General features: G+C 41.5%; 2 protein-coding genes across 3 annotated transcripts in view; both read right to left on the bottom strand.

The window, feature by feature from the left end:
- LOC307012304 (interleukin-6 receptor subunit beta) overlaps positions 1 to 17149 on the bottom strand; it is a 22194-nt gene extending 5045 nt beyond the window's left edge. Inside the window, exons 1-14 of the mRNA XM_079638820.1 lie at positions 16900 to 17149; positions 16744 to 16803; positions 15998 to 16033; positions 15811 to 15915; positions 15622 to 15736; positions 13818 to 13939; positions 6155 to 6291; positions 5855 to 6005; positions 4462 to 4544; positions 4286 to 4393; positions 3432 to 3540; positions 1460 to 1642; positions 527 to 625; positions 314 to 454 (exon numbers count right to left, since the gene is read on the bottom strand). Of these exons, the coding sequence (XP_079494946.1) occupies positions 314 to 454; positions 527 to 625; positions 1460 to 1642; positions 3432 to 3540; positions 4286 to 4393; positions 4462 to 4544; positions 5855 to 6005; positions 6155 to 6291; positions 13818 to 13939; positions 15622 to 15736; positions 15811 to 15915; positions 15998 to 16033; positions 16744 to 16803; positions 16900 to 17038 (1588 nt within the window). The 5' untranslated portion in view covers positions 17039 to 17149. The remainder of the gene's footprint in view (positions 1 to 313; positions 455 to 526; positions 626 to 1459; positions 1643 to 3431; positions 3541 to 4285; positions 4394 to 4461; positions 4545 to 5854; positions 6006 to 6154; positions 6292 to 13817; positions 13940 to 15621; positions 15737 to 15810; positions 15916 to 15997; positions 16034 to 16743; positions 16804 to 16899) is intronic.
- Positions 17150 to 21222: 4073 nt separating this feature from the next.
- shld3 (shieldin complex subunit 3) overlaps positions 21223 to 22500 on the bottom strand; it is a 2922-nt gene continuing 1644 nt past the window's right edge. For both annotated transcript variants that reach the window (XM_079636595.1, XM_079636596.1), the window contains one exon: positions 21223 to 22500. This exon is cut by the window's right edge. In XM_079636595.1, the coding sequence (XP_079492721.1) occupies positions 21501 to 22500 (1000 nt within the window). In that variant the 3' untranslated portion in view covers positions 21223 to 21500.

Here is a 22500-nt window from a genome sequence, read left to right as displayed (position 1 = left end):
ATTTAGAGCTGAATTAAAAGGGTTATGCATTGTGAGTTATTTTGAATTTAAGTTTAAAGAATGTGACGAATGTACTTAAATTACTATTTAATTATAAAAAGCATTTAAAAATAGAAAAAACATGTTAAAAACTAATTAAAATAAGAAAAAAATGAAGGGCTTCGGGTCATTTTGACCCGCGAGGGAAGGATGTGTTACTGGACGCGAGGGAACGTAAAACACGAGCAGATTCTCTCCAGACTGACTTACACTCAGTTTGATATGAATATTGATAAAAGCGCTGTATAAATGAAGGTGACTTGACTTGACTTACTCTCGGCTCCATGTCCTCCTCTCAACACGAGCTTGTACTGAAGCACTTTAACTCTCGGCTTCGTCTTCTTCCACGTCCACTGCACCGCCAGCGACGAGCGCGACACGTTCACCAGACGAAACCCCTCCACACCCAGCAGAGCTGAGGCAAAGACAGCATAACTCAACATGTGTCCACAGCTCGGGACGCTTTTACACTAGCATCGTCGTTTACCGCCGTGTTGCAGATCTGCAGAGATGGAGGTCTGAGGCGCACAGAGAGAGCCGTAGACGGGGAACACACTGATGCTGTAGACCTCGTCCTGTTCCAGGCCTTCCAGGACAGCAGATTACAGTTAGATGCAAGTTTATGTCAGAAATAAGCTTTTCATATGTTTATGAGAATCTCAAGAAATCATATCCAGATCACGTTTTAACACAACTCTGTGTTCTTCCTCAGTATTTTTCACTTGTTTTCCAGCACAAATATCTAAACCTTCTTAAATCGAGATACATTAAGATATTAAGTCTGAAAATTGTATCAAATGAGTTTGTGCTTACAACAATGGAGTCGGAAAAATACATTTTAAATAACTATTATAAATAAGCGATTTTTCTGACTCCATTGTCAGATATTTGTTCTTGTTTTAAGCACAAACTCACTTCATTTTTATACATTTTTCAGACTTAATATCTTCATTTATCTCAATTTAAGAAGGTTTAGATATTTGTCCTGGAAAACAAGTGAAAAATACTGAGGGAAAAACACAATTTTTTGCAGTGTTGTGTTAAAACGTGACCTGGATATGAAATTTTGCAGACAATTTGCAGTGAAAAGATTTTAAAGATTTGTTGCAATTCTTAAAGATTCACGTTAGGTTATAATTACTGTAAGATGGATTGATTGTTGTACAGAAGTAATGTAAACGTACTTTAATGCTGTAATTTTTACTTGATTTCAGAGAACAAAATACAGTAATACAATAATGTATTTGTTTTACTTCTACAATAAAGTAAACAATTGAAAGTTTTTTTTCACTTTACAGTAATGACAGTTTTGAGTGACACGAGTTTATTTGCCATGAAAATAATGTTACAATGTTAAAAATCCTGATTAATATTGTTATGTCTTCGCTTCACGTTTTATAATCCCAGACCCTCCGCTGACCTGTGAGACGGGTTGTGAACGTGGATCCGTCGACGCGCTGCCAGTGTGTGTGTTCCGGGTCCGTGGCGGCGCTCCATTCGATGGCGAACTCGCTGGCGTTTACATCAGTGACGTCACGATCCCATCGGATCCGCAGCGAGGAGCCGTCAGAATAAACCCAGAGAGCCTTCACTGACCGCACATCTGAGGGAACACGGTCCAGATCCTTACACAACTCACAAAACCAGTCTGATTCTGGCATGTCACGTGACCTGTCAGTGGCTGGCAGCTTCCAGTCTGATTCTGGCGTGTCACGTGACCTGTCCGTGGCTGGCTGGCAGCTTCCAGTCTGATTCTGGCGTGTCACGTGACCTGTCAGTGGCTGGCTGACAGCTTCCAGTCTGATTCTGGCGTGTCACGTGACCTGTCCGTGGCTGGCTGGCAGCTTCCAGTCTGATTCTGGTGTGTCACATGACCTGTCAGTGGCTGGCTGGCAGCTTCCAGTCTGATTCTGGCGTGTCACGTGACCTGTCAGTGGCTGGCTGGCAGCTTCCAGTCTGATTCTGGCATGTCACGTGACCTGTCCGTGGCTGGCTGGCAGCTTCCAGTCTGATTCTGGCGTGTCACGTGACCTGTCCGTGGCTGGCTGGCAGCTTCCAGTCTGATTCTGGCATGTCACGTGACCTGTCCGTGGCTGGCTGGCAGCTTCCAGTCTGATTCTGGCGTGTCACGTGACCTGTCCGTGGCTGGCTGGCAGCTTCCAGTCTGATTCTGGCGTGTCACGTGACCTGTCCGTGGCTGGCTGGCAGCTTCCAATCTGATTCTGGCGTGTCACGTGACCTGTCAGTGGCTGGCTGGCAGCTTCCAATCTGATTCTGGCGTGTCACGTGACCTGTCCGTGGCTGGCTGGCAGCTTCCAATCTGATTCTGGCGTGTCACGTGACCTGTCCGTGGCTGGCTGGCAGCTTCCAATCTGATTCTGGCGTGTCACGTGACCTGTCCGTGGCTGGCTGGCAGCTTCCAATCTGATTCTGGCGTGTCACGTGACCTGTCCGTGGCTGGCTGGCAGCTTCCAGTCTGATTCTGGTGTGTCACGTGACCTGTCAGTGGCTGGCTAGTTGTCTGGCAGTCTGTCTTTGGCAAGTTTCAGAAACCATTGATTTTTGACAGTTTTTATCTTCCTCCCTCTCTAGCTCATTTATTATGAATCTGTTAATATGATTATGTTATTTTGCATGATTGGCGTTTTAGAGAATTGAATTCCAATTAAAGCAGTCAAACGGCCGTGATCAGACTGGCATCTTACTGAAGCTTTGCTGGACACTCAATCCAGTACATTTTTATTTGTTATTTTTATTATGAATTATAAATTAATTATAATGAATGAATAATTAATTATTATAAAATGTTCTTATTATGAATATAATCTAATACATCTATTATTTAGTGTGATTGATGTTTTGGGGACGGTTATCCCAATTAAACCAGTCAAATGGCTGTGATCACGACTGGCAGCTTTCAGCCACAGGTCACGTGACACGCCAGTGGCGGCTCCTGCCGGTCAGCTGAAGATTGAACCCCCACTCCCTTTTTATGTGAAGTCAAGTCACGTCAGCTTCATTTATACAGCGCTTTTAATAAAACAGGTTGTTTCAAAGCAGCTTTACAGTGCGAATAGGAAATTACAGTATTCTAGAGCTGCTGTGAAGCCGAAACCATATTTAATTTGAAGTTATTGTCCAGCTAAAGCAAGTTTCGATTGATTCACTTCCGTTGTAAAGATCATTAGTGATTAACTTAGGGGCCGCTAACACGACACCGTTCTACAGAAAACACACACTTTTAATGTGTTCTGGCCGTTCATTCACACACACCAGTGTTTGGAGGCTTAAACTACTATTGTGTATGAAATGTGCTATATTATTAAACTGGCCTTACCTATCAAGTATGCACTACAGATCAATCACACTAATGAGAGACGCCGGCTGCTCACCGTGAGAACGAGACGCGTCGATGAGGAGCCGGCGGTGGGGCGAGTGTCCGGCGCTGTTAAAGGCCCGTACGGTCAGCTCATACTCCTCTGCCCGGACCAGAACCACTGCCTTCACAAACAACACCATTCAGTCCTCTATCCCTCACACAACCTGACATTCATCAACACACCTTCATCACAATCAGTACAACTGGAGGATTTCTCGTTCATTTGTAAATGGGCTTCTAATATAAGATAAATGTATATATTATACATAATATAAATATACAATAATCTAATATATAAAATTAAATTAAATATAAAATTTAATTAAAAAGTTTTCATTAACATAATTTTTCTTTAAAAAATGAGCTCCCACACAACAAAAATGTATTTTGTTATTATTATTAATCTTAATTATATTTCAAATTCGGACGGGTAGATATTTCTTCACTTAATAAAAAAATAAAAAAATATATATATATATATATATATATATATATATATATATATATATATATATATATATATATATATATATATATTAATAATTTAAAATTAATACATTTAAAAAAAAAAATTTGAAATGTAAAAATTAAAGTTAAAACATACATTAAAATAAAAAAATTAATAAAATGTCAAATTAAAACATAAAAAATATGTATATAAAATATATAAATTAAAATACGAATACTATAAAATATATACAATAAAATAGAATGAAATAAAAAAGTATTAAAATATATAAAAATAACTAAAATTAAAAAAAAAAAAAAATAATCAACAATGTACTTGTAGAAATTCAAGTTAAAATAAACATCAAAATTAAAATGTAATTAATAAAAGTTTAAATAAATCAAATAAAGAGAATCTACCTTGAGCTCAGCGGTGTGGATGGTTTTCTTCAGAGAGGGCTGTTCGGTGGGCATGTAGGACACTTCATACCCTCGAATGAGTCCCCGAGCATCTGTGACGTCCAGAGCCTTCAGAAACACACACGACTTTACGTGAGAGACTACACACACACACACACACACCTGAAGAATATTACCTTCCAGAGAAGCAGCAGCTGCCGAACCCCGAAGTTTACATCTGAAGACACATAATAACTGAGCGAGAGAGACGCAGACGGCGCTGCAAACACAAACACAAGACCTCGTATGATTATGGAAAAGAACATGACAGCAGGAAAATGCTCATTATAGGTTTAGATTCAAACACACTAGGAAACTTCAGTCTATGTGAATGTAGTTACAGGGATAGTTCACCCAAAAATAAAAATTACCCTATGATTTACTCACCCTCAAGGTGTGTAAGGCATTCTTCTTTATATAAAAAAATAAGTTATATTAAAAATGTCTTGGCTCTTCCAAGCTTTATAATGGCAGTGAATGGCCATTATTTGAAGTCCATCAAAGTGCATCTATCCATGATAAAAATGTCCCAAACGGCTCTGGGGGGGGGGGGGGGGGGGGGGTAATACAGATCCGTTCATGTAAGAAAAATATCCATATTTAAAACTTTATCGAATAAAAACTTCATCGATTCGCTTCAGAAGGCCTTTATTAACCCCCCAGAGCACTTTTATGATGGACAGATGCACTTTTATGATGGACAGATGCACTTTTATGATGGACAGATGCACTTTTATGATGGACAAATGCACTTTTATCATGGATAGATGCACTTTTATCATGGATAGATGCACTTTTATGATGGATAGATCCACTTTTATGATGGATAGATGCACTTTTATGATGGACAGATGCACTTTTATGATGGATAGATGCACTTTTATGATGGACAGATGCACTTTTATGATGGACAGATGCACTTTTATGATGGACAGATGCACTTTTATCATGGATAGATGCACTTTTATCATGGATAGATGCACTTTTATGATGGATAGATCCACTTTTATGATGGATAGATGCACTTTTATGATGGACAGATGCACTTTTATGATGGATAGATGCACTTTTATGATGGACAGATGCACTTTTATGATGGACAGATGCACTTTTATCATGGATAGATGCACTTTTATGATGGATAGATCCACTTTTATGATGGATAGATGCACTTTTATGATGGACAGATGCACTTTTATGATGGATAGATGCACTTTTATGATGGACAGATGCACTTTTATGATGGACAGATGCACTTTTATGATGGACAGATGCACTTTTATGATGGACAGATGCACTTTTATGATGGATAGATGCACTTTTATGATGGACAGATGCACTTTTATGTCATATACACCTAGGATGACTTGAGGGTGAGTAAATCATGGGCTGATTTTCCTTTGTGGGTGAACTATCCCTTTAAAGCAAGTGTCAGTGAGTAAAAATGATCAGAAGCCTGAACAGATTCAGACACTGGATCTAATGAACAACATTCAAGGCCACTGCATCAGTTCTGTTCGGGTCACTCACGGCTCTCGGACGTCTTTACTCGTGTCTCGTTGCTCCAGTCGCTCCACCGGCTGAGATCATGAACGCAGGAGACGCTCAGAAGATACTCGCTGAAGGCCTGTAAACCCTCGATCACGAACAGAGACTCGTATGAGGCGGGGACATCTGCAGTCTGATGTGAAACAGAAGCTTTTACTTCAATGAGCATCTCTAAGCATCATCAATCAGATTCAGAGATCTAATGAAGTCAAATATAAAAATTATCAAATAAAAAATTAACAAAAACGTTCATATTTTCAAGCTATTTCTATCATTTCTGACCTCTGTCCATGACTCTGTGTTGAGGCGTTTGTAGCGGATTCGGCATTTAGTTATACTCCCGCCATTCCATGTGACGTTGACTGACGAGTCTGTGACGTTGACAGACGTGATCACCGGCCGAGGAGCCTGAACTACAACTTTCAGATACAACACAACCCATCACATCACACCACAAGAACATCACATCTCAACTCATCACATCTCAACACATCTCAATCCAACACGTCTCAACCCATCCATCACATCTCAACACATCTCAACCCATCACATCTCAACCCATCACATCTCAACACATCTCAACCCATCACATCTCAACCCATCACATCTCAACACATCTCAACCCATCCATCACATCTCAACACATCTCAACCCATCACATCTCAACACATCTCAACCCATCCATCACATCTCAACACATCTCAACCCATCACATCTCAACACTTCATATCACAACCCATCACATCTCAACCCAATACATCTCAACCCATTACATCTCAACACAACACATCTCAACCCAATACATCTCAACCCATTACATCTCAACACAACACATCTCAACCCATTACATCTCAACCCAATACATCTCGACCCATCACATCTCAAACCATCACATCTCAACCCAACACATCTCAACCCAATACATCTCAACCCATCACATCTCAACCCATCACATCTCAACCCATCACATCTCAACCCATCACATCTCAACCCAATACATCTCAACCCATCACATCTCAACCCATCACATCTCAACCCATCACATCTCAACCCATCACATCTCAACCCAATACATTTCAACCCATCACATCTCAACCCATCACATCTCAACCCATCACATCTCAACCCATCACATCTCAACCCATCACATCTCAACCCATCACATCTCAACCCAATACATCTCAACCCATCACATCTCAACACTTCATATCACAACCCATCACATCTCAACCCATCACATCTCAACCCATCACATCTCAACTCAATACATCTCAACCCATCACATCTCAACACTTCATATCATAACCCATCACATCTCAACTCAATACATCACAACCCATCACATCTCAACTCAATATGGTAAATGGTAAATGGACTGCATTTATATAGCGCTTTCACAGACCCAATGGCCACCAAAGCGCTTTACATTGCCTCACATTCACCCATTCACTCACTCATTCATACACCGACGGCGGTGTCAGCCATGCAAGGCGCCATCCAGCTCGTCGGGAGCAGCTGGGGTTAGGTGTCTTGCTCATGGACACCTCGACACTTGGTCAGGTGGAACCGGGGATTGAACCACCAACCTTTCGGTTTGTAGACAAACTACATGAACCACTGAACCACTGCCGCCCCATACATCTCAACACAACACATCTCAACCCAACACATCTCAACCCATCCATCACATCTCAACACATCACATCTCAACACTTCATATCACAACCCATCACATCTCAACTCAATACATCTCAACACAACACATCTCAACCCAATACATCTCAACCCATTACATCTCAACACAACACATCTCAACCCAATACATCTCAACCCAATACATCTCGACCCATCACATCTCAAACCATCACATCTCAACCCATCACATCTCAACCCAATACATCTCAACCCATCACATCTCAACTCAATACATCTCAACCCATCACATCTCAACACAACACATCTCAATCCAATACATCTCAACCCATCCATCACATCTCAACACATCTCAACCCATCACATCTCAACACTTCATATCACAACCCATCACATCTCAACTCAATACATCTCAACCCATCACATCTCAACCCATCACATCTCAACACAACACATCTCAACCCAATACATCTCAACACATCTCAACCCAATACATCTCAACCCATCACATCTCAAACCATCACATCTCAACCCAACACATCACATCTCAACACATCTCAACCCATCACATCTCAACTCAATACATCTCAACCCATCACATCTCAACACATCTCAACCCATCACATCTCAACACAACACATCTCAACCCAATACATCTCAACACATCTCAACCCAATACATCTCAACCCATCACATCTCAAACCATCACATCTCAACCCAACACATCACATCTCAACACATCTCAACCCATCACATCTCAATCCAATACATCTCAACCCATCACATCTCAACACATCTCAACCCATCACATCTCAACCCAACATATCACATCTCAACACATCTCAACCCATCACATCTCAACCCATCACATCTCAACACTTCATATCACAACACATCTCAACCCAATACATCTCAACCCATCACATCTCAACACTTCATATCACAACACATCTCAACCCAATACATCTCAACCCATCACATCTCAACACATCACATCTCAACCCATCACATCTCAAACCATCACATCTCAACACATCACATCTCAACCCATCACATCTCAAACCATCACATCTCAACCCAACACATCACATCTCAACACATCTCAACCCATCACATCTCAACCCAATACATCTCAACCCATAACATCTCAACACTTCATATCACAACCCATCACATCTCAACTTAATACATCTTAACCCATCACATCTCAACACATCTCAACACATCACATCTCAACCCATCACATCTCAACCCAACACATCACATCTCAACACATCTCAACCCATCACATCTCAACCCATCACATCTCAACTCAATACATCTCAACCCATCACATCACACCACAAGATCATCCCATCTCAACCCATCCCATCACATCTCAACACATCTCAATCCATCACATCTCAACACATCACATCTCAACCATCACATCTCAACCCATCACATCTCAACCCATCACATCTCAACACATCACATCTCAACACATCTCAACACATCACATATCAACCTATCACATCTCAACCCATCACATCTCAACCCATCACATCTCAACACATCACATCTCAACACATCTCAACACATCACATATCAACCTATCACATCTCAACCCATCACATCTCAACCCATCACATCTCAACCCATCAGATCTCAACCCATCACATCTCAACCCATCACATCTCAACACATCTCAACACATCACATATCAACCTATCACATCTCAACCCATCACATCTCAACCCATCACATCTCAACCCATCACAACTCAACACATCACATCTCAACACATCGCATCTCAACACATCACATCTCAACCCATCACATCTCAACACATCTCAACCCATCACATCTCAACACATCACATCTCAACACATCACATCTCAACCCATCACATCTCAACCCATCACATCTCAACACATCACATCTCAACACATCGCATCTCAACACATCACATCTCAACCCATCACATCTCAACACATCACATCTCAACACATCTCAACACATCACATCTCAACCCAACACATCTCAACCCATCACATCTCAACACATCACATCTCAACACATCACATCTCAACCCATCACATCTCAACCCATCACATCTCAACACATCACATCTCAACACATCGCATCTCAACACATCACATCTCAACCCATCACATCTCAACACATCACATCTCAACACATCTCAACACATCACATCTCAACCCAACACATCTCAACCCATCACATCTCAACACATCACATCTCAACACATCGCATCTCAACACATCACATCTCAACCCATCACATCTCAACACATCACATCTCAACCCATCACATCTCAACACATCACATCTCAACACATCACATCTCAACACATCACATCTCAACACATCACATCTCAACACATCACATCTCAACCCATCACATCTCAACACATCACATCTCAACACATCACATCTCAACACATCACATCTCAACCCATCACATCTCAACACATCTCAACACATCACATCTCAACCCATCCATCACATCTCAACCCATCACATCTCAACCCATCACATCTCAACCCATCACATCTCAACCCATCACATCTCAACACATCACATCTCAACACATCACATCTCAACACATCACATCTCAACACATCACATCTCAACACATCACATCTCAACCCATCACATCTCAACACATCACATCTCAACACATCACATCTCAACACATCACATCTCAACCCATCACATCTCAACACATCACATCTCAACCCATCCATCACATCTCAACCCATCCATCACATCTCAACCCATCACATCTCAACCCATCACATCTCAACCCATCACATCTCAACCCATCACATCTCAACCCATCACATCTCAACACATCACATCTCAACACATCACATCTCAACCCATCCATCACATCTCAACCCATCCATCACATCTCAACCCATCACATCTCAACCCATCACATCTCAACCCATCACATCTCAACCCATCACATCTCAACCCATCACATCTCAACACATCTCAACACATCACATCTCAACCCATCACATCTCAACCCATCACATCTCAACCCATCACATCTCAACACATCACATCTCAACCCATCACATCTCAACACATCACATCTCAACACATCACATCTCAACCCATCCATCACATCTCAACCCATCCATCACATCTCAACCCATCCATCACATCTCAACCCATCCATCACATCTCAACCCATCACATCTCAACCCATCACATCTCAACCCATCACATCTCAACACATCACATCACAACCCATCACATCTCAACCCATCACATCACAACCCATCACATCACAACCCATCACATCTCAACCCATCACATCTCAACACATCACATCTCAACACATCACATCTCAACACATCACATCTCAACCCATCACATCTCAACACATCTCAACACATCACATCTCAACCCATCCATCACATCTCAACCCATCACATCTCAACCCATCCATCACATCTCAACCCATCACATCTCAACCCATCACATCACAACCCATCACATCACAACCCATCACATCTCAACCCATCACATCTCAACACATCACATCTCAACCCATCACATCACAACCCATCACATCTCAACACATCACATCACAACCCATCACATCTCAACACATCACATCTCAACCCATCACATCTCAACACATCACATCTCAACACATCTCAACACATCACATCTCAACCCATCACATCTCAACACATCACATCTCAACACATCACATCTCAACACATCACATCTCAACCCATCACATATCAACACATCACATCTCAACACATCTCAACACATCACATCTCAACACATCACATCTCAACCCATCCATCACATCTCAACCCATCCATCACATCTCAACCCATCACATCTCAACCCATCACATCTCAACCCATCACATCAGATCTCAACCCATCACATCTCAACACATCACATCTCAACACATCACATCTCAACCCATCACATCTCAACACATCGCATCTCAACACATCGCATCTCAACACATCACATCTCAACCCATCACATCTCAACACATCACATCTCAACCCATCACATCTCAACACATCACATCTCAACACATCTCAACACATCACATCTCAACACATCACATCTCAACACATCACATCTCAACCCATCACATCTCAACACATCACATCTCAACCCATCACATCTCAACACATCACATCTCAACCCATCACATCTCAACACATCACATCTCAACCCATCCATCACATCTCAACCCATCACATCTCAACCCATCACATCTCAACCCATCACATCTCAACCCATCACATCTCAACACATCACATCTCAACACATCACATCTCAACACATCACATCTCAACACATCACATCTCAACACATCACATCTCAACCCATCACATCTCAACACATCACATCTCAACACATCACATCTCAACACATCACATCTCAACCCATCACATCTCAACACATCTCAACACATCACATCTCAACCCATCCATCACATCTCAACCCATCCATCACATCTCAACCCATCACATCTCAACCCATCACATCTCAACCCATCACATCTCAACCCATCACATCTCAACCCATCACATCTCAACACATCACATCTCAACCCATCCATCACATCTCAACCCATCCATCACATCTCAACCCATCACATCTCAACCCATCACATCTCAACCCATCACATCTCAACACATCACATCTCAACCCATCACATCTCAACCCATCCATCACATCTCAACCCATCCATCACATCTCAACCCATCACATCTCAACACATCACATCTCAACCCATCCATCACATCTCAACCCATCCATCACATCTCAACCCATCACATCACAACCCATCACATCTCAACCCATCACATCTCAACACATCACATCTCAACCCATCACATCTCAACACATCACATCTCAACACATCACATCTCAACCCATCCATCACATCTCAACCCATCCATCACATCTCAACCCATCCATCACATCTCAACCCATCACATCTCAACCCATCACATCTCAACCCATCACATCTCAACCCATCACATCTCAACCCATCACATCTCAACACATCACATCACATCACAACCCATCACATCTCAACCCATCACATCACAACCCATCACATCACAACCCATCACATCTCAACCCATCACATCTCAACACATCACATCTCAACACATCACATCTCAACACATCACATCTCAACCCATCACATCTCAACACATCACATCTCAACACATCTCAACACATCACATCTCAACCCATCCATCACATCTCAACCCATCACATCTCAACCCATCCATCACATCTCAACCCATCACATCTCAACCCATCACATCACAACCCATCACATCACAACCCATCACATCTCAACCCATCACATCTCAACACATCACATCTCAACCCATCACATCACAACCCATCACATCTCAACACATCACATCTCAACACATCACATCACAACCCATCACATCTCAACACATCACATCTCAACACATCTCAACACATCACATCTCAACCCATCACATCTCAACACATCACATCTCAACACATCACATCTCAACACATCACATCTCAACCCATCACATATCAACACATCACATCTCAACACATCTCAACACATCACATCTCAACACATCACATCTCAACCCATCACATCTCAACACATCACATCTCAACCCATCCATCACATCTCAACACATCACATCTCAACCCATCACATCTCAACCCATCACATCTCAACCCATCACATCAGATCTCAACCCATCACATCAGATCTCAACCCATCACATCAGATCTCAACCCATCACATCTCAACCCATCACATCTCAACCCATCACATCTCAACCCATCCATCACATCTCAACCCATCAGATCTCAACCCATCACATCTCAACCCATCACATCTCAACCCATCACATCAGATCTCAACCCATCACATCTCAACCCATCACATCTCAACCCATCACATCTCAACACATCACATCTCAACACATCACATCTCAACACATCACATCTCAACCCATCACATCTCAACACAAGAACATCACATCTCATCTCAACCCATCCCATCACATCACATCAGATCTCAAATTTGATGATTTTGCATCATTGATTCAGTTATTTTCCTGTTTATTACTGTAAAGCTGCTTTGAAACAATCTGTGTTGTTTAAAGCGCTGTAGAAATAAAGCTGACTTTACTTCACGGTGACTTAAAGTTGTGAGACAGTATCTGTATTTTAACTTCAGTAAATGTCTCAGTATTTTCTACACCCTTGCTGTCGTTTTATCTTACCGATTTCCTCAATGATCACTGGATAGACATCAGAGAACCACTCTTTCTGGCCGCTCTTTGACTTGATGGTTAAATTGAAACGTGAATATAAATTTAAGATGGAAGGACAGTAGACGTCAGTTCTATAAAACAAAAACTATATTAGCATGTCAGTTCATATAAAGACGTATTCGTTTATTTTCAGCTGGTCTAATGGAGGTTTCTATGGAAGCTTGTTTCTGCCATGGGATTAAAAAATAAATAATAATAATAGCGCCTTTTTATCTCGCAATTCCGATTTGACTTTGTTTCACAGACTTGCGACATTGTTACTTAGACTCGCGACTTTGTTTCTCAGACTTGCGACTTTGTTTCACAGACTCGCGACTTTGTTTCTCAGACTTGCGACTTTGTTTCTCAGACTTGTGACTTTGTTTCTCAGACTCGCGACTTTGTTTCTCAGACTTGTGACTTTGTTTCTCAGACTTGCGACTTTGTTTCTCAGACTTGCGACTTTGTTTCACAGACTCGCGACTTTGTTTCTCAGACTTGCGACTTTGTTTTTCAGACTTGTGACTTTGTTTCTCAGACTCGCGACTTTGTTTCTCAGACTTGTGACTTTGTTTCACAGACTCGCGACTTTGTTTCTCAGACTTGCGACTTTGTTTCTCAGACTTGTGACTTTGTTTCTCAGACTCGCGACTTTGTTTCTCAGACTTGTGACTTTGTTTCACAGACTTGCGACTTTGTTTCTCAGACTTGTGACTTTGTTTCTCAGACTCGCGACTTTGTTTCTCAGACTTGTGACTTTGTTTCTCAGACTTGCGACTTTGTTTCTCAGACTTGCGACTTTGTTTCTCAGACTTGTGACTTTGTTTCTCAGACTTGCGACTTTGTTTCTCAGACTTGCGACTTTGTTTCACAGACTCGCGACTTTGTTTCACAGACTCGCGACTTTGTTTCTCAGACTTGCGACTTTGTTTCTCAGACTTGCGACTTTGTTTCTCAGCATTGCGACTTTGTTTCTCAGACTTGCGACTTTGTTTCTCAGACTTGCGACTTTGTTTCTCAGACTTGCGACTTTGTTTCTCAGACTTGCGACTTTGTTTCTCAGACTTGCGACTTTGTTTCACAGACTTGCGACTTTGTTTCTCAGCATTGCGACTTTGTTTCTCAGCATTGCGACTTTGTTTCTCAGACTCGCGACTTTGTTTCTCAGACTTGCGACTTTGTTTCTCAGACTTGCGACTTTGTTTCTCAGACTTGCGACTTTGTTTCTCAGACTTGCGACTTTGTTTCACAGACTTGCGACTTTGTTTCACAGACTTGCGACTTTGTTTCTCAGCATTGCGACTTTGTTTCTCAGACTTGCGACTTTGTTTCTCAGACTTGCGACTTTGTTTCTCAGCATTGCGACTTTGTTTCTCAGACTTGCGACTTTGTTACTCAGACTCGCGACTTTGTTTCACAGACTCGCGACTTTGTTTCTCAGACTTGCGACTTTGTTTCTCAGACTTGCGACTTTGTTTCTCAGACTCGCGACTTTGTTTCTCAGCATTGTGACTTTGTTTCTCAGCATTGCGACTTTGTTTCTCAGACTCGCGACTTTGTTTCTCAGACTCGCGACTTTATATGTCGGAATTCCGAGTTTACATGTCAGAATTGTGATAAGAATACTCGCAACTGCAAGAAAACAGTCAAAATTGTGAGATAAAAATGTGCAATTACCTTTTCTATTTTTTATTCCATGGAGGAGTCAAGCTTCGATAGCTTTCGGATGCATCTGACACTGAAGCATGCAATACTGATGAAATGAAAGCGTTACCGTCTGAAAATTAAGGTGCTGATGGTTTCCGTTCGGACGTCGTTCATCTGAATCCACCTGCAGGTGATGGACTCCTCAGGCAACAGAAAGTGGCATGACGTGTTCACAAATCTCTCTACAGGACAAAGATGGACATTAAAAACGGAACCAGCTGCAGATATGAGGATAGGCTCACTAAAGCACTCGCACCAGGAGCTGCAGGTAGAACATCTGATTCTGTGGGACAGTCAGCGCTGGACATCACACACAGATTCTTCCCACAATCCTTCAGGTCTTTCTCAGTCACCGTGAGCTCTGGAAAACAGTCTCATGCACTCACACACTTCATGCACTGGAATGTTTTTAATGCACATGCGTGTCAACAACACCATTTTACCTTGAATGCTGAAAACAGGCTCTCTCTTCAAAGCACCTGTAAATCATAATTGATTCACTTTTACAAAGTTATTGAAGAAAACTGAATCAACACTGAACTGATTTAAGCTAATTAATGACACCATTGTCTTCTTTTAGCTGCTTTACAGCAAGTTTGCACACTGCAAAAAATGATTTTCTTACTCTAAATATCTAAACATTCTTAATTCAGGAATACTGAGAAGAAAAATTACTTAAGATATTAAGTCTAGCTTTCTAAATGAAGTGGGGTCAGAAAAATACATTTTAAATCAATGGGAAAACGATTATTTTTCTGACCTCATTGTTAGATATTAAGCATATAGCAACTTAGTTTTGATTAATTTTTCTTATTCTCTTCAGTCATTTTGCTTCTCAAGTAAATGTATCTTGATTTAAGAATGTTTTTGCAGTGCAAAATTGATTCTGTTATTCTGCTTTAAAACAATCTGTACTGTATAAATTGCGGTAACACTTTATTTTACAGTGTCCTGTTCTTACCATTGTAATAACAGTAAATTATGCATAATTACATGCAATTTACCCTAAACCAAACCCTAATCCTCCTAACCACATGCTGTTAATTATTATTACTCAGTACATAAATATATAATTACACTGTAACAATGACACCTTAAAATAAAGAGTAACCTAAAGCGCTGTAGAAATAACGCTAACTTGACTAAATCCAACACTATCAGAGATACACACATGTAGAAGATTACTTACAACAGAAGCAGAACACACAGATCAACACACACACAGATCTTCTGCCGCACATTTTCTCATCTGCAAAGAACAAATGTGAAGTGGTTTTAAAGAAAAGCAGGAAAAATAACCTCAATAGCCAAAGAAAACGAAGAGTTGAACTGATATCAAACGCACTTGGTGTGACGGACTGAAATTGCTCATGCTGTTGGAAACGCCGGGCTTCTGGTCTTCTGTTTCGCACAGGTTTAGAGGAACACTGATAACATCGAGGTGAAACTGCAGAAAAACACTTCCTTTGACTCTTTCCTTCCATTTCACTTGTGGTTGAATTCAGTCGAACGGAACAAATCGTCAGGAGCTTTCATCTATTATCTGTCATCTATCTGAGAAAACGGCCTGTTCGGAAAAAACTGCACCATTTACACAGGAATTTTAAATAATATGATTTTCTGGTGCCGCTTTACAATATTAAATCTCATTTGTTAATATTTAATATATGAACAACTAACATTGAATTTTAATGTTAGTGATAATCAAAATCATGTTCATGTTCATTAACTATTGTAAACTGATGCAACTTTTGATCTTAAAATGTATTGGTAAATGTTGAGATTAACATTAACTATTAATAAATGGTGTAGAAGTGTTGTTCGTGCAGTGTTGGGGAAAGTCACTTTTAAAAGTAATGCATTACAATATTGCGTTACTCCCTTAAAAAGTAACTAATTGCATTACTTAGTTACTTTTTTAGAAAAGTAATGCATTACGTTACTTTTGCATTACTTTTTCCCCCACCTGTGCTGGGCTTGTTTTTTTATAACACAAAAGTTATATTTTGGGCAACTGTAAAGACCCTTTCACACCAAAAGTGAAATAATAATCCTCAGACTGAAGGACATGTGTACAGTAGAGGAGAGCAAACCTTTCTATCGTCATTTTTGCTTATTTAACTGAATCATCGAAGGTCAGAAGCAAGTACGTTGGTCAATAAAGTGAGATTAAATACATAAAAAATTATGTTTTATTTAACATATTTAGTTATTGGAGGTTTGCATAGTATTCTGATTCTGCATTTCACTGATTTTATTCATTTTGAGGAATATTGAATTTTTTTTGTGCAAGTGAGATGAGTAAATGCTCACATTTAGTCTAGAACTATAATACACATCATGTTCACACACACACACACACACACACAGTCTCACTCACTTTCTCTCTCTCTCACACACACACACACACACACACACACTCACACTCACAGTCTCACTCACTTTCTCTCTCTCTCACACACACACACACACACACACACACTCACACTCACAGTCTCACTCACTTTCTCTCTCTCTCTCTCTCTCTCTCTCTCACACACACACACACACACACACTCACTCACTCACTCACTCACTCTCACACTCTCACACACACACACACACACACAGTCGCACTCTCTTTCTCTCTCTCTCTCACACACACACACACACTCACTCACTCTCTCACACACACACACACACACACACAGTCTCACTCACTTTCTCTCTCTCTCACACACTCACACACACACAGTCTCACTCACTTTCTCTCTCTCTCTCACACACACACACACAGTCTCACTCACTTTCTCTCTCTCTCTCTCACACACACACACACACACACTCACAGTCTCACTCACTTTCTCTCTCTCTCTCTCTCTCTCTCTCTCTCTCTCTCTCTCTCTCTCTCTCTCACACACTCACACACACACACACACACACAGGTTCCTAACCGACGACGAAGACTTAACAGAGCATCATCAAGTGTTAGACAGTACTCTAGGTTATTATGTGTGGAAGTTTTTTGTCCAATAATTAGAATCTCATTTTTTTCTGAATTTAGTAGTAGGAAATTACTAGTCATTCTGTTTTTTATATCCGCTATGCATTCCGTTAATTTTGTGAATTGGTAGGTTTCGTTAGGTTTTGAAGAAATATACAGCTGAGTATCGTCGGCATAACAGTGAAAGCTAATTCCATGTTTCCTAATGATATCTCCTAATGGTAGCATGTACAGAGTGAACAGCAGCGGTCCTAGTACTGAGCCTTGTGGTACGCCATACTGAACTTGTGTTGATAAGACATCTCTTCATTTACTGCTACAAACTGATAACGGTCAGATAAGTATGATTTAAACCATGCTAGTGCAATTCCACTAATGCCAACATAATGTTCGAGTCTATTTAAAAGGATGTTGTGGTCAATGGTGTCAAATGCAGCACTAAGATCCAGTAACACTAATAGAGAGATACAACCACGATCGGATGATAAGAGCAAATCATTTGTGACTTTAACGAGAGCTGTCTCTGTACTATGGAACGGTCTAAATCCGGACTGAAAATCCTCGCAGATATCATTTCTTTCTAAGGAACACAGTTGTGAAGAAACATTGTATAAAGCGTTACAGTTTTTCCCTTCGACTTAAGAATGTTGATTCAAATATCAGAGTTTAGTCGAGCGAACAAAGCAAAATAATCAAATGCTGAAAACAGAGTCCAGATTACCACACTTCAAACGGTTACTTCCTAAGAAACTGTTGATGATCAAGATATTGTGAACGTACGTCACACGAGTTGCAACATTTTTAAAGAGCAGATTAAACATGCTTTAAAGCTGCTGCACTGCAAATAATGATATTCTTACTCAGTATTTTTGTCTTGTTTCCAGTCCAAATATCTAAAAATTCTTAAATCAAGATGCATTTACTAGATCAGTAAAATGCCATAAGATATTATGTTCTGTTTTCTGGGGAAAACAATCCAAATGAAGTGAGTTTTTGCTTAAAACAAGTAAAATTATCTGCCAACGGAGTCAGAAATATAATCTTGTTTCTGTTTGAATTAACATTATTATTATTTATAGACACAATTGGCAGATAATTTTGCTTGTTTTAAGCAAAAATTCACTTCATTTTGGTTGGATTGTTTTCCCCCAGAAAACAAAACATAATATCTCATGGTATTTTACTACTTCAGTAAATGCATCTTGATTTAAGCTGTTCCAGAAATAAAGCAAATGAATCTCATGATCACCATCAGTGCAAAAACAGTTCAAAAAGTGTTCAGTCGCAATCAACACAACAGAGTTTCACTGCAACAAGATACCAATCAATCAATCTGAGTATCAGCCATCATAGAGGAGATTCAAAGGAATCATGATGATGATGATGATGAAATCAAGCTCATGTTCATCATATCAAGTCTGATCACATGACTTGAGGAATCATGCGGTGCGTTTCCCAAAAGCATCGTTGGCCAGCAAGGATCGCAATTCCCATTGAACTGTATTGGGAACGACGGAACTTGCGACCAGTTGGCTTTGGGAAACACACCCCAGATCTGGAAAACAAACGCTGCAGAACGACACACACACACACACACACACACACACGGCAGGTCTACTCTGGACACACACTCACTCACTCATTTACACACACACACACGGCAGGTCTACTCTGGACACACACTCACTCACTCATTTACACACACACACACACACACACACGGCAGGTCTACTCTGGACACACACTCACTCATTTACACACACACACACACACGGCAGGTCTACTCTGGACACACACTCATTTACACACACACACACACACGGCAGGTCTACTCTGGACACACACTCACTCATTTACACACACACACACACACGGCAGGTCTACTCTGGACACACACTCATTTACACACACACACACACAAAATCTGCCAATGGAGTTTAAATTATGATTTTTCTGACTCCAGATATTTGTTCTTATTGTTTTTTTTTTATCACAAACTCACATCATTTTCATAATTTTTTCAGTCTTAATATCTTCAGTAATGTTGCTTCTTCTCCAGTAAATGTGTCTTGAGTTATGAATATTTAGATATTTGTGCTGGAGAACGAGACAGAAACTCTGATCATGTGCAGTGTAATCAGTGCTAGTTAAACATTAACTCTGAGGGTAGATAAACTGACTCTCCATCAGGCACCAGAGACACACACAAACACACACACACACACACGGTCTACTCTGAAGGTAGATAAACTGACTCTCCATCAGGCACCAGACACACACACACACACACACACACACCAGGCACCAGACACACACACACAGTCTACTCTGAAGGTAGATAAACTGACTCTCCATCAGGCACCACACACACACACACACACACACACACACACACACACACACACACACACACACGGTCTACTCTGAAGGTAGATAAACTGACTCTCCATCAGGCACCACACACACACACACACAGACACACACACACACACACACACACACACACACACACACACACACACGGTCTACTCTGAAGGTAGATAAACTGACTCTCCATCAGGCACCACACACACACACACACAGACACACACACACACACACACACACACACACACACACACACACACACGGTCTACTCTGAAGGTAGATAAACTGACTCTCCATCAGGCACCAGAGACACAGATGTGAAACTGCACATTTTAATACGGGTGTAAAATACATCACAAAATTAATTTATGGCCAATTATAAATATGAGATATTTTCACATTTACAGTAAGTCATTAAAAACTCATAACTTAATTATGTCTTGAGTTTATGCACCGTCAGTGTGACTCTCCCCGAGAGCCGGAACTCCTGCTTCAGGAAGCGCATCATATCTTACAGAAACAAACAATTCATGCATGGCCAATTACAAATATGAGATATTTTCAGTGTTTCACATTTACAGTAAGTCATTAAAAACTCATAACTGAATTAATTCTCCCAGTTTGTGCACCGTCAGTGTGATTCTCCCCGAGAGCCGGAACTCCTGCTTCAGGAAGTTGCCGATATACTCGCAGTAGAAGACGTCGCAGTAGAGCCAGATCTGCGCCAGCGCTCGCTGGAAGTTTGCGTTGCATGTGGGCATTCGGGAGCGCCGGACGGCCCGGATCAGATCCCGCCACAGATCCTCCACGCCGCGAGCGCCACAGTTACGCTCACACACCACCCACTTCACCCGCTGATGCAGATCCAGCCCGTGATCCTCCACGATCCGCCGGAAGGGCCGGGAGAAGGAGCGCGGGATCCGGAGCGGAGCCGATCTGTGTGAGATCACACACCACGAGCGCTCGAACCTCTGATGATCCGGGACGGGTTTACTCTGGGATCTGGAGTCTGAAGCTTCCCGTGGGATCTGGTGTGGGATCTGGAGTGGGATCTCGTGTGCGATCTGGAGTGGGATCTGGTGTGCGATCTCGTTTGGGATCTGGTGTGGGATCTCGTTTGGGATCTGGTGTGGGATCTTGTGTGGGATCTCGTTTGGGATATGGTGTGGGATCTTGTGTGGGATCTCGTTTGGGATCTCGTTTAGGATCTGGTGTGGGATTTCGTTTGGGATCTGGAGTGGGATCTCGTTTGGGATCTGATGTGGGATCTTGTGTGGGATCTTGTGTGGGATCTGGTGTGGGATCTCGTTTGGGATCTCGTTTGGGATCTCGTTTAGGATCTGGTGTGGGATCTCGTTTGGGATCTGGTGTGGGATCTTGTGTGGGATCTGGTGTGGGCTCTCGTTTGGGATCTGGTGTGGGATCTCGTTTGGGATCTGGTGTGGGATCTCGTTTGGGATCTCGTTTAGGATCTGGTGTGGGATCTGGTTTGGGATCTGGTGTGGGACCTCGTTTGGGATCTGGTGTGGGATCTCGTTTGGGATCTGGTGTGGGATCTTGTGCGAGATCTCGTTTGGGATCTTGTGCAGGATCTCG

Source organism: Phoxinus phoxinus (genome assembly GCF_949152265.1).
Source record: "Phoxinus phoxinus genome assembly, chromosome: 15".
In the NCBI taxonomy this organism is placed as follows: Eukaryota; Metazoa; Chordata; class Actinopteri; order Cypriniformes; family Leuciscidae; genus Phoxinus; species Phoxinus phoxinus.
Note: the sequence above shows the minus strand (reverse complement) of the source record. Positions and strands in the feature narration are given on the sequence as shown.